Below are 13234 nucleotides of genomic sequence, written 5' to 3' on the forward strand. Positions count from 1 at the left end.
TCGCAACTGACATGTGACGCATTCAATTAGGCCCTTTAAAAACCCGTAAGCTCTTAGTGGAGTGTCAAGTTATGACAAAAGGAAGAGAGTAAATAAACGTGGATTTATACCGTTTAACTTGGTAGGGGCTGTTATCGACGCGTGCCTGCAAAATGGCGCGCAATTTAACTACAAACTCGCTTATATAGGACGATCTTTTATTTAAAGAATAAGCGTGTATTTCACAAGCAATAAAGACTTTCACAAATCCAAAAATATAGCATTCATAGAATAGCTTGTGCTCGATTAATGATGGCCTCGTTTTGAATTCTACATTTTATCTATGTTAAAGTAGAATAATGGGGCACCTAAGCGTTGATTTATCGGCCAACGGTATACATTATAATCCAATGAACTAAGAAAAACAAACCGCACCTAACCTTCCAAGGAAGGGAATCAAAGTAAAATCTAATTATTTCATCGAAATCGAAATCCCCACAGCAGCTTTGTGAAATGAGATTAAAACTTGAGTTGACAGGGAGACTTGACTACTGTATAGAGTATTTGTTATCTACAAATCTGGGCTTTATTGCTTCTGGTGGATCACATGACTGCTCGTAGTTGGCAGTCGTGTCTAAAATCTGAGAATGAGAAGAAATCATCAACTTAGTGTCTGTGGGACAGCGTGTAATGGCACAGAACCTTAATTTTACTCTTCCTTTCTCGTCCCTCTCCTATCCCCTTCTTCCCCTTCCGCAAACACCCTCCTATCTCCACATTTACCACCTTTCTTCTGTATGAAACATTTTCATAATAAAGCTGTTGTCAGACCAAACCAAAAGTGAACAAGAACAGTTAAGACTGAGATGATTGAGAGGTCTTACGAAGGACCAGCGTGATGCATTTTGGTTAAATTTTCCACCATGCCTCCTGGTGCAATAATAGATAACAGAAATTCTTGAAAATTCAGTATGTTTACTGGGCTTAGGTCCTATCTCCGACACACTCTCACTGTCTCCTGTATTGCCACCATGCTATATATTGCTCCCCTTTAATAAATCACCAATAGGACAAGTAGAACTACAAGTAACCAGATGAATTCCGGACATAAGAATGTCTCGGCCATCGTTTCTACGTATTTTTATTTAAAGCTCCTTTTGTTCAACAAAAACCCGTCTGTACCTTTTTATTTAACAGAGTTTACACATGCTCTTGCAGTTACTCGTCAGCCATGGATCAGAACAGCGGTCAGCGGTATATGATTTGCATCTGCCGTCATCTGTGCAGGTTTCGGCTGAGAACGAAACATGAATTAGGCACTCTTTCTTTGTTTGTAAATTAGTGAGTTTAAAGCTTTTGATTATATTAGGAAACAGCTTATCAGAATGATTTCATTCTAAATGCAAGTGTACTTAGGGAACAAACGTTTCTAGGGTTCGAGTTATTCTTTTAGTTTTTCTTTGTGATGCGTAGAAACCACTTACTGTTGGTGTAGGCAGCGGTCTGGGTGGCTGAAACTTCTGGGGTGACTGGAGCAGCAGCTGTCTGAGGTGTTGTTAAAGTGGCGGACTGGGTTGCTGAGACATCGGCCTGGGTTGCTGTGGTATCAGCTTGGGTTGCTGAAGCTACAGGCTGAGCAACGGGAGCAGCGGACTGCGTTGCTGGAACAGTGGTTTGTGCGACCTGAGTGTCCAGTGGAGACTGGCTCTGAGTTTCTGGCTGATATGAAGCTGTGGTCTGGGCAGCTGCTTGTGTGGCGGATGAGGACTGGGTTTGATCAGTGGTGGTTTGAGCGGATGCGTCTTGTTCGGGTTCAGCTTCTTTGATTTCTGTAGTAGAGGGAAAACAAAATTTATTTTAATATGAAAGGAAATCGCAATCTAATTCCCCACAATTGAAGAAGTCCCCTTTACTCCATTATACCTTCCGATTGTGTCTTGGACTTCTGTACTGGGTCTTCCACAATCGCTTGTCCCTTGCTTACTTTCAGCATCTCTGTGTGATCTCCTTCAATAACCTCCACGCTCGGCTTGGAGCTAAATTTCGCGCCCTTTTGAGGAACATCGATCTCGATATTCTCAATCATAGGCTTGGTGATATTTTGCTTGAGTACCATCAGTGGTTTGACATATCCGGCAGTTCCAGCCTTGTTTGGTGGCATGATGCGGATCTCCTGTGTCTGTGGCACCCCATTCAACAGCTTGGGCTTCACTCGAAGAGTGTATTTGGCTACCAGTGGTTTCCTTCCAGGGGCAGGTGCCACCAGATCAGACTCAATCTTTGAAGTTTCTGAAAGGCTCTTCACCTCATTCGGGTAAATCTCCTGGGTCTGTGTCGCCGTTGTATTCTGCTGATCTTGGGCTGAAAAAACAAATTGAAAAGACATTGTAAATTGTAAGACATTTATTTTCTCATTGAAGGAGCTCAGTCATGGCAGTTTGACTTGTACAAAATTACCTTTAAACTGAAGGAAACCTGAAAATAATAGTTTACTAAGATAGAAAAACACCAAAGAGATACTGACAAACCATCAAGGAACAAGCACGGTTAAGCATGTAGAAGATCATTCTCGTCCCCAGTGCTACTCGTCTTAAAATGTCGTTGACGAGTAGCTCTGGACGCACCCAAAAATTCGAATTTTTTCATTGGCTGACAAAAAATGAATGCGCAGCAGAAATGAAAATTACAAAGCTCTACGCATTCCATTTTACTTCCGGCCCGGATGGCGGCACCTTCGCTCAGTTGACACAGGCGCGCTTTACGAAAAAACAAATGGTGACCTTTCCCAATCGATCCGAAGGAATCGTTAAAGTTTCCACGTAACCAAAGGAGTACGTCGCCTGCAACGATGTCATTCACGATCGTAATCATCGTCCTTTGTTGTAGCAGCGGAGAAGGTGGGAAGAAACGTTTAGAACTCGGAGAATCAACCAGCTAATACAACAATTACTTTGTCGCTGACCATACCCCAAGAAATCATAAAATTAAGTTCGAATCGGCAGTGGGTTTTAAGAAACGTTTGTCTTCCTTTATGAAAAGCTCAAAAGGAAACCTAGAGCCGGGTGAAAAGACGAAGAAATATCACTCTTGCTAAGCAAATGTGGCACTGGAAATGCGAAGGTGAGTGTGTTTTTCTCTCTCTGAAAGATCAAGGAGATCAGATTCTAGCAGTCCAAAATGTATTGATATTAACTTGCCAAAATGAGTCAAAGGTCCGTGTTATAATACTCTGCTACGTACCTGGATGCTGTAGCAAATGGTCTGAACATGAAGTTTGGTTTGTTTCTTCCACATATTGTTATGTATGTATCTTTTACTATCTGTTAAGAAGCTTCTGCTGTTATAGATATATATATAATATCTTTTTTTTAGCTCCCCTCTCTTTATTATTGAGACCTCCCCTATAGTCTCCCCCGAAAAAACACGAACAAACCTTTTGTGGTCAGGCAAGAGTTTAGTTTGCTTTAGAGCCTTCACCCAAATTTATTTATTATTTTTTTATAATTTACTTGTGGAAATGATGTGTAAAGGTAAATAACCATAGATAACCAAAGCTGAAATTTGAGGCCCTTTCCTCTTTCCCCACTTTAGTTAGGAAGCAACTGCAACTAGCAAAACTTTATTCCGTCACAATAACATTAATCAGTAAATAACAATAATTTATCATCCATGCAAATAACTGTGAACAAATAAAAGAGACAATTATTTATACATGTATAACTGTTAACGAATCATCAGGACTAGTGGGTTTCCAAATGTAATGTGGGAATTATCTCTACTAAAAACAAATCAAACATTAAAGGTGTACAGAGTTACATTAATATCCCCATAAGAAAAATATCATAATCTTTTTGTTAGCCTTTGAAAGATAATTTATTTCCTGCCATTATTTACTATTCTTTGTTAATTTTCAGACCATAATAGTGCTACATAAATTCCTTGAAGGATGACCATTTATGGATAATTCAAATAGGAATGTTGCTCTTGCAGTTCAATAAATAATACTGAAAAAAAAAGGAGATGGAGAAAGAACCATTGTTGACAGTAAAGCTATGTGGCTGATGTTCTGATCAACCACAAGACGTAGAAACCATACATTGAGATTTGTTGTTGCACATGGTTGTATAACAGGCCTTATTACCATGAAGTAACATGAATTGTAAAAGAGCAATGTCATTGCATTGTTTCCCATTCATTTTGTTCATGCAGTTTCCTAAAAAAAAATCTTCCTTAATGTACATTGAGGCACACCAATATGAATCACTCTCTTCACATCAGGAACCTCTACATGTATACCAATGCCAGATACTATTGTTATAGTTGCATCATTTTAGCTGTATTATGTTTTTGGTAACACCATGTACTCATATGGGAATACTGAAATAAATTGGTGTTGTTGTTGTTGTTGAAAGCACCCAAAAGATTAAGCTTTATATAAGCTGGTTGAAAGGTATAAAATGAACAAAAACAATTACATCAACAAAAGCAGTGGGGGATGGGGGACAAAATGGTGGAATAGCCCTATATCTAGTTTTGTAGTGTCTACAGGCTTTTCTCAAGCCTGAATTTACAAAAACCATCATTAGATGTTCCAGATAAGCTAATTAAAATTGCTGCAGAGCCATTATGGAAGCCCCCAGCACACATCTATAACCACTCGATAACAACTGGCATAGGACTTTTATTTTTTTCTTGGCGTTTTTCTTAACATGGTTGTAACCACTTCAAAAGGCCAATTGCTACCCTATACCCTGGTTACCACACACATTTTTTTTTTATTCTTTCCATAGCCATATGCAAAATAGATTTCTCTTCTCATATTTATTTAATTATAATACTGATGTAAATTAATTCTGTAAATAATGCACAATAAAAGTTGATCGATTGATTTAATTTGACAGTTTAATGATCTGTTGATTGTGTAAGACCCTTTTTTGTAAAAAAAAATAGAACAGAATGGGGTTACTTGAAAAAATGAGGACATGAAAGATCATATGAAAGTGACCACCTTTATTACATTCCTTGCAAGGAAACATGAGCAAAACTCCAATACAACAAAACTTTCCTGAGTTCAACAGATTTTTATTCTGCTGCAGCTTACAAACCTATGTAAATAACCAGGAAGTAAATAGTTCTTACCATTAAAAAATTTTCCCTTCATCTATCAGCACGGCTTATATTTAAATCCTCTGGTCAGTGATGCAATTTCCACGGCTGATTTCCACAAACGCTTCCGTGTGTCCATAAACAAATTTTACCGTGTCATCGATAGACGTAATACATGCCGTATCCTGATTACTTTGCTTGAAAGCTCTCACAACTGCACCTCGCTCTTTAAACTTCTCCTTTTTATCGAATATGAAGAGAAGAAACAACTAGAACACAGCTATCGATTCCTGAATTTTTCTGGACGGTCCACCACAAAATGCACCGCGAAACCCGTTGGTAAAATATTACACAAGCTGGCAATCGTGTTTGAAGCGGCGACGGCATTTAAGGCCGCTTTCTACTCTCTTTTTAACTCTAAATCACCTAACTTCAGCGAAGTGAAAACACATGTCAGCGTTCCGATCTGTTTACATCTGAAGAATACTCTCTATTCCTCTCTCCCCTCCCTCAGGATTAGTTTCTGAGCATGAGCAGATATACAGGCCAAAATTACGCATGCGTTACCGGATGTCCGTGATTTACGGACATCCGGTAATGGCTGCTACCAGAGCCCTCCATTTCTCCGACCACGTGACCAAAAGAAACGGAGGCTCTGGGGACGAGAATGGTAGAAGATTGACATGAATAGCAGATTTGCACGTCGTCGTCATTTGACTACAACTATCAGAATTCCTTTCGTTTTCTTCTTTATTATTCAAATTTTGACTTCCCAGTGGGGTTTAAACAACAATTGCCCTAATTAGCATAAGAAACAGAAAAAGTGGAGGATTCTGGTAGTTGTAGTCAAATGACGCCATCATGTAAATTGCCTATTATAGAATTAACGACAAAATTAACAAGACTAAACTTTTCAAGATGGGCAAACCGTAACCTATCTCCTTTACGAGAGTCGTGGAAATGGCTCTGGCTAGGGAACTAAGTTTGCAATACAATGCAACCATTAAAGGCTGTTAAATGGATCAAACCAGTTTCAGGACCAGTTTCCAGTCAACTGTGTAATACTTTCGGATAATATAGACCATTTTCATCCTTTCAAAATGGTTTATGTTAGAAATCCTATTAAAGTTGAGAGTTCCTCTTCCATCTGTTCTTCAATGCTACTGAGGCTCACAAAGGCTGCAATAGCTGAACCTGGTTGTAATGCCGACTTCAGTACGTGTTAACTGTATTGCTAGTTACGGAATTTAAAACACAATTATTCCAGTCTTTGTTTAAGAGTGCCCCGCTACCGTTTATCTTCGCTTTAACGCTCCCTCCCTTACTGGTATAAGAAAGAACCCTCCTTTATTCATACCCTCTCCTCTTTTTGATAATCACCTCTTTCTATCAAGATAAGGCTTTCCATTTAACGACTAGTAACACAGCAAAAGTAAATTAATATGTGCGTCGATTTAAGTCCCAAAACCCTTAAAAGTAGCTCAATCTATTTTAATCTTACCCTTGCAGAGGTTGCATCTCTTAGGACAATGAATCTGCCACCAGGTGTCGTTACAGTTAGAGTATCCGTAAGCACAATCTTTGTATAAGTCATCACAGTAGACGTTGAACACATATTGCACTGGAATGGAAATGAAAATATGAATGTATTAATCAGTTATATTTAAAGAAACGAGAATTACAGGAGATGCAACTTTGTGTGGTCAACAACGTGTTTAAAGGTGTCCCCTTTGAAATAAATGTTAACATGGCAATTTTGACAAATTTTTCCAGCCGATAATTGATGCACTTATGGTTCAAAATATAGCATAATAAGACTAGGTTACCTTTCCGAAAGAGATGTAATCGACAAAGGTAATTCATAGTTATTGTGAAATCAACTACGAAAAAGGTATCTGTATTTTAATCAGGATTTTAAGTACGGACGCGAGAGACATAGAATCCATGAAATATGCGGTGACGAAGAAAAATTTAACAACCAATGATTCAAATGAATTTACAGCTTATTGGTATTAACAATTCTCTTGTTGGTCCAGATTAAATTTAATTATTCTCCCTCCCAAGTAATCACCCCTTCCTTCAGGCAAAATCATATTGCTCCATCTCTCCCATTTTCCGCATACTAAAGTGAAGAAATTCTGCAGGCTTCACTGACGAAGGCTTTACAATCGAGCGTGGCTGAGAGAAAGCTAAGGTAATGCTACTACTCACGTGGTGGCGCTTTTGGTAGGTCGGGGCATTTTTTGCAATCCTTTGGCCTTGGTTGTTTCTTGCAACATGTCCAGCTGTAATCAGACTGATCATCCGATCCTGCTTGTGGATCTATCGTGACATCTTGAGTAAAGGACTGACCTGTGGTTGTCAGATCCATGGTACCTGGACCGGACAAAGCCACACTCGCACCGTTAGGGTTAAAATGTCCCTGCATCTTACTCGATTCATCCGAATTGAAAAGATGAAGATTGTGCTGAGATGTTACCTCTTGTTCTGACACGTGCAATGATTGCACTGATGAAGAGCTCGAAGATGATTCAAGTGATTCACTATGAGATGTTTCATCCTTGCGGGGCTCTGAGGTGCCAAGTGCATTTGCAGTTGATGTGGTTTGTGAACTGGATTCATTGTGTAGGAGTGCTGGTGTTTCTGTCTGATTTTGCAATGATGAATTCTGTGACAGAAACGAGTTCTGTGACAGAGATGCGTTCTGTGGCAGAGACGAGTTCTGTGACAGAGATGCGTTCTGTGACAGAGAAGAGTTCTGTGAAAGAGACGAGTTCTGTGACAGAGATGAATTCTGCGATATTGACGAGTTCTGTGGCAGTGTCTCTACCAATGACTGAGATTGATTTTGTGAAGTGATGTTACCTTGTGCAAGAAAACATGAGCATCTAGTTTCTCCAAACAATATCTTAATATTATGTTATGTTACGAGCTTGTGATGAGAACAGATATGGGTCGCTAACTATGTTCTTAATATATGCATGGCGATCAAAAACAAAAAGGATCGTTTTGATGGAAGCAATATGGCAAAATAAAACAATTCCTCTCCCATTGGCATGCGTTTGCCAAAGCCAAAGCCAAAGAAATTAACTCGGGGATTAATTTCGAAATCGTCCTAATAGAGCACCAGTTACGCCCTCTAAACGCTCGCACTGTCAATTTTGATTAGCAAATGCTGACCGTTGTAATAAAGGTTTAAATATTATGTTTCGCATAACTTAAAGATCAGCAAATTATTTAACATTACGTATGTACAACATTACCCGCTGCGACAGTCTGGTTTGAGGTATTGTTTCCAACAGGCATTCCTCCAACCATGATGGTCTCATTTGCTTGGCTCACATTAGCCACACTCGGTTCAAAGGTGGTATTAACTGCTGGGGACACTGTCTGATTGATCAACTGGATAGTTTGGTTCGCGGCAGGCTGCTGAGCGGCAACTGGTGCGGCGGGTTGCTGAGCTGCAACTGGTGCGGCAGGTTGCTGAGCTGCAACTGGTGCGGCAGGTTGCTGAGCGGCAACTGGTGCGGCAGGTTGCTGAGCTGCAGCTGGTTCGGCAGGTTGCTGAGCTGCGACTGGTGCGGCAGGTTGCTGGGCTGCAACCGGTGCGGCAGGTTGCTGAGCAGCAGTAGCCGCCTGCCCCACCTGAGGAGCGACTGGGTTAGTGGCAGCAGCCACAGAAGGAGCGGCGGCGACAGCAGGAGCAGCCTCTGCAGGCGCAGCTGTTTGACCCGCAGCGGGAGCTGCAGGTGCAACCGCGGGTGCAGAACCGGAAACGGCGGATGCTGCAGCTGGTGCTGCAGGAGCAGTAGCAGCCGAAGCACCTACTGCGGGTTCAGCAGTACCAGTTGCTGGAGCTGCAGCAGCCGCAGAAGCATCCTGGGTAGCGGCAGCCTGCTGCTGAGCACCATTTTGCTGATTAGGGTCCGCAGCTTTTCCCTGGTCAACATATTGCATATTGACAGGATGCTGGTCAGGGTACAGGAAAAGCCAGTTCCTGTAATTACTTTTGTAGTCAAAGAGAGAGTAGCTGGTGGTCGGGGGATTAGATGGAGGCTTGGTTGGCGAGTAGTCGGATGGACGACTGAGGAACACTACGTCACGTCTGCCGCCATCATCATTGTCGCGCTTATCGATGACCTTGGAAGCGTGTTCAATTTTGTGTTTCCGGTGTTTCTTGGAAGTAACAATATGCTTCTTGTCTCCCTTCTTGGTGATTCCATGCTTCTTGTTTCCCTTCTTGTAGTACAAGACTGCTGGAAGCTTCATGATATCAGGGCCTATAATAGTGTTTGCTACTGCATCAGTAATGCCTCTTAAAATGATTGAGTCACTGCTACCTATAGGGCGGGGTGTTCTCCCGGTTAACATTGGAAATATTAGCAAGAAATTAAGGACAGAACATCCAAGTGAATATCCCCAACAAAAGCTACAGACTGAGCTCGCTTGCAAGCGTTGCGGAAATCAATATAAGTGACAGCGGCAGACTGCGGATAAACCATTGCTGCGTTTTAACGCGTATTTCGCTTACCTTCATATTCACAGAGCCTGCACATCCTGGGGCAATTCAGTTCAACCCATTCAGAAGCGCAGTCCAAATCGCTATACTTGACACAATATGAGTGGTTGACGCAGAAGCTTCCTTTCGGAGCTGTGAGAAGGCAAAATGAACCCTGTGAAACTCAGGTGAAAAAACGTAACCTCCATAAGATCTGGCAGAGAAAGTAACTTGATGCATCTGCAGTTAAAAGTGTATACTTACCGTCGTGTTTCTTGCTCGCGCTTTTATGGATGGCATGTTTGGATTTCTTGATAGCTGCTCAAAGGAACAATAAGCATAGCAACTCAATGTCAATAAACAAGCTTAGTTTAGCTTTTCAAGATCACATAGGCGACAAGAAAGGTGCTATATACAATGTCGCTGAGTAGTTGCAATCTACATGCTGATCAGTGCATGTAGCAATGGCCAATTCCCTTAATGAGACGGGCCTGCAGGGAATCATGGTAGTTGTATTCATACAAAGAAATACTACAAAATGCCACTTGTAAGCCCAGAGCTTACACAACTTTGTAAGAACTTTTAGATGGGCTTATAAACGAAAGGGCTTATATATGACTAGGCTAATAACCGGAATAAACAACCGTTTGGAAACGAGCTACAGCTGTATTGATCGAAATAGGTTTTTCATTTACTGGTTTTTAATGAAGCTTTAAAACATCATAATAAAACGAATTCAAAACAAGGAGAATTAACTAGAGGGGGCTTGTATCCAAGGAGGCTTATAACCGGATTTATTTTATGGTTTACAGGTCACTGGGCCCATACCCGGGGTACTTTAGAAGCAGGGGCGCTTCTAAGTGGCAGTGAACGTTATCCAGTCCAAGGTGATGACTGCAACTTACCATGATTCCCTGCAGGCGCTTCATAGAGAGAATTGACCATTCGTGATTGCAATCAAGCTTTGTTCCTTTCCGAAAGTGTGGCGATACGAAACAGTGTCATTTAGTAAAAGAAAGCTACGCTTTCGGCTGCATGCACTGATTCAGCCGATGAGGAGCTTTTTCTGACATTTTCAATGGGCATTTCTATCCAAAAAAAACTTGAAATAAAACTTTATGTGGTCGGGCTTTTATGCTTTTAATCGTTTCCTTGTTTATTCAGCCGGTGACAACCTGTTTGGCGTTGTAAAGTCATCCCCCACCCCCTCCTAGGCCATATCGCTCACAGCGAACATTTTACAGTCAGAAACAGCTTTCCAGATTTCTATATGCACCCAACAACAACTAATCACAATTGTCATTGTCTTACACTGATGTTCGTTAAATGCAATTCAATGTGTAGAGTTTCACAGCTTGTGATCTCATTGAGAAAGCGGGTGTTTTCTTCGCGAACTACCGCCTCTTAATGAACTGACAAGTACCCGTGTAATTTTTGATCTTTCGATCGGTAAAATAAAAAAATGGACAAAAGAACTATTCAGCCTTGTGCTGAACTGAATATCAATTTTTCGAGCACTCATTTCTTTAAATGCTGACTCTGAAAAATTTGCAAGACTTCAAAATGCTACTAATACAGCTAACACTAGTGGACCATTGTCTTTCTTTTCATCACCTGTGTGCTTGGCAACACATTCATATCATAAGAGAATTCAGCTCTTGATCACCGTCAGGAAAAAGACGGAAATTGATATTCAAGCAGGATTTTCTTCAGGCGCAGAAGATAACTTGGGAGAGAATTAAATGGTTATCAAACTGTACACAACGATATAACTTGATAGGAGCGTTCGAAGGCAACTCGGTTCATAGCGAAACAGGAGCAATGAACAAGCATTCCTTACTTCACGCACGCATAGTTAGATATGTATAAAATAGATGTTAAACAGTTTATAGCGCATCCAAAAGGCGATGTTAACAGACATATTATTTCGTCGTCGTTGCCCAGTTTATTTTTGCCCACGAAATGATGTTTTCGTAGAGATTAAAGGCAGGAACAGGTATCGTTGATCGGGTTGTATGTAAAAACAAACGGGTGCTGTTTTAAGAAAATGGCAAAACTGCCCTTATAAATTATTCAAAGCGATGGGAGAGAAACCATTTCGTCAGACGAATAATAAAATGGATATACATGGAGAAATGTTGTATGAAAAGCTTGCAGTTCAATGGACGGAATCAACTATATGAGCCGATCCCCATTTAAGCTCAAATCTGAAAAACCTCGCTATGTTTTTATCCATTGAATTAATTTTATACGCCAGTAAATAAACTTCCTATAGATCAACGCGAGAAAGAAAAGCATTCAAGACAATAAATTCAGTAATTAAATTAAATAAATCCAAATTGAAGTGCACCAGTGGATAAATCACGTATTTACCTTTGGCGTCCAAGAGCGTGTTCTGTAGGCCAAAGCAAAGTAGTAGTAACAGTGCCTTTATGCCGTACTCTGTCCTCGTCAACCACATATCGCTTTCTATTAAACAAAGGGTGAGCAGGTTACAGACCAGTTTGTGAAAGTGCACTGGTTGTTAGCAGTGATCGAGCCTTCATTTGCATGCACTCAATCGCAACGATGCCTCCAAAGTTTCCCTTAACAACATACTTTTACCCTTAACTATGCACTTTTCACGTATTTTGCCAACATAGGTTTAGCCAAGTAATAGAACCAAACAAGTACAATCCTTCTATTGCACGTATAATCCTGTCGTCAAGTAATTCACATAAATCACAGTCTAGGAAGTAAATAACAATGCCAATTAGCCTTGATTTATTTAGCAAGCGTGCTACAAATGTCATATATACTTTTTTGTTCATTGATCAATTTTAAAGAAATGCATTTATAGAAATCAAATGATCTTTGAAACGTAGTCTTTCAATAAAGGAATTGAATCGAAATAACAGGTCAGGTCAGAAAAACTCTGACTAGCTGTTATACCTTTCTGTCAATGTCACTCGAGCCCAGCTCGTGATCGTAAAAGAACTGAATCGTTGACTCTTGAAGAAACTTTTTAAATGGCTATCGCTTACCTGATAACTTTATCTTTATGAAGAAGACATAAAGGAAATTATCAATGGCTCCTCCGCTAAGTTGTTTTGAATTTCAAAAATATGATAAGATTTAAAACAATAATTTAGCAGCTCTTTCAATTGATTAAGATAAGATACTTCCCATGATCCTTGGCGTGTCACGTGCTTGTTTGTCCGGGAGGAATATTCCATTCACTGTGAGCTGGGTATGAATTTAAAACTGGCTTGTTTGCATAACTCTAATAGCTGTCACTTTCTAATGCTTACATCTTTGAATATTGGAAGTTGATTCTGCTTAACCTTGCATGAAGAAACGTACTTAAAACAGATGATAGAAACTTATGTATTACATTACTTGCAAAAAAAACCTTTCGAACGATTTTCATTTCGGACAATTATTATATGGCTGTGTCTCACAAGGACTGGGAACTACCGAATTCACGAATTTGATTGGCTGAAATCGATATTGACCGCGGTCTAGATTTTCCCATCTAGATCGGCGTCTAGACCGGTTTCATTTTGCGTTGAAAAAGTGGCAAACTCAAATACAAAAAGTTCACCGTTTTTTTTTTTTTACTTTCTTCTCAATCATTTATGGAAGTACCAAAAACCTGATGACAAAAAAAAG

The 13234-nt window shown here is 40.2% G+C and overlaps 1 protein-coding gene and 1 long non-coding RNA gene across 3 annotated transcripts; one reads left to right on the forward strand and one right to left on the reverse strand.

The window, feature by feature from the left end:
* Positions 1 to 180: 180 nt before the first annotated feature.
* On the reverse strand, positions 181 to 12948 carry LOC110067507 (uncharacterized). Of its 2 annotated transcripts, none has more exons than XM_020774845.2 (11): positions 12607 to 12948; positions 11957 to 12052; positions 9848 to 9901; positions 9617 to 9736; positions 8349 to 9365; positions 7297 to 7950; positions 6587 to 6706; positions 1903 to 2340; positions 1464 to 1808; positions 1162 to 1273; positions 181 to 620 (listed from the first exon to the last, which is right to left on the reverse strand). In XM_020774845.2, the coding sequence occupies exons 2-10, from the start codon at positions 12042 to 12044 to the stop codon at positions 1170 to 1172; spliced, it is 2940 nt and encodes a 979-aa protein (XP_020630504.2). In that variant the 5' UTR covers positions 12045 to 12052; positions 12607 to 12948; the 3' UTR covers positions 181 to 620; positions 1162 to 1169. The 2 variants fall into 2 exon arrangements, with proteins under 2 accessions (XP_020630504.2, XP_020630505.2); XM_020774846.2 differs by having other exon boundaries at positions 7297 to 7461; positions 12607 to 12944.
* LOC149116057 (uncharacterized) lies at positions 2541 to 4872 on the forward strand. The gene is made up of 2 exons (XR_016204814.1): positions 2541 to 3099; positions 3894 to 4872. It is a non-coding gene; the product is annotated as an uncharacterized LOC149116057 (long non-coding RNA).
* Positions 12949 to 13234: the final 286 nt, after the last annotated feature.

Source organism: Orbicella faveolata, unplaced genomic scaffold (genome assembly GCF_042242905.1).
Source record: "Orbicella faveolata isolate gen_17 unplaced genomic scaffold, um_ofav_v1 contig_12, whole genome shotgun sequence".
Lineage (NCBI taxonomy): Eukaryota > Metazoa > Cnidaria > Anthozoa > Scleractinia > Merulinidae > Orbicella > Orbicella faveolata.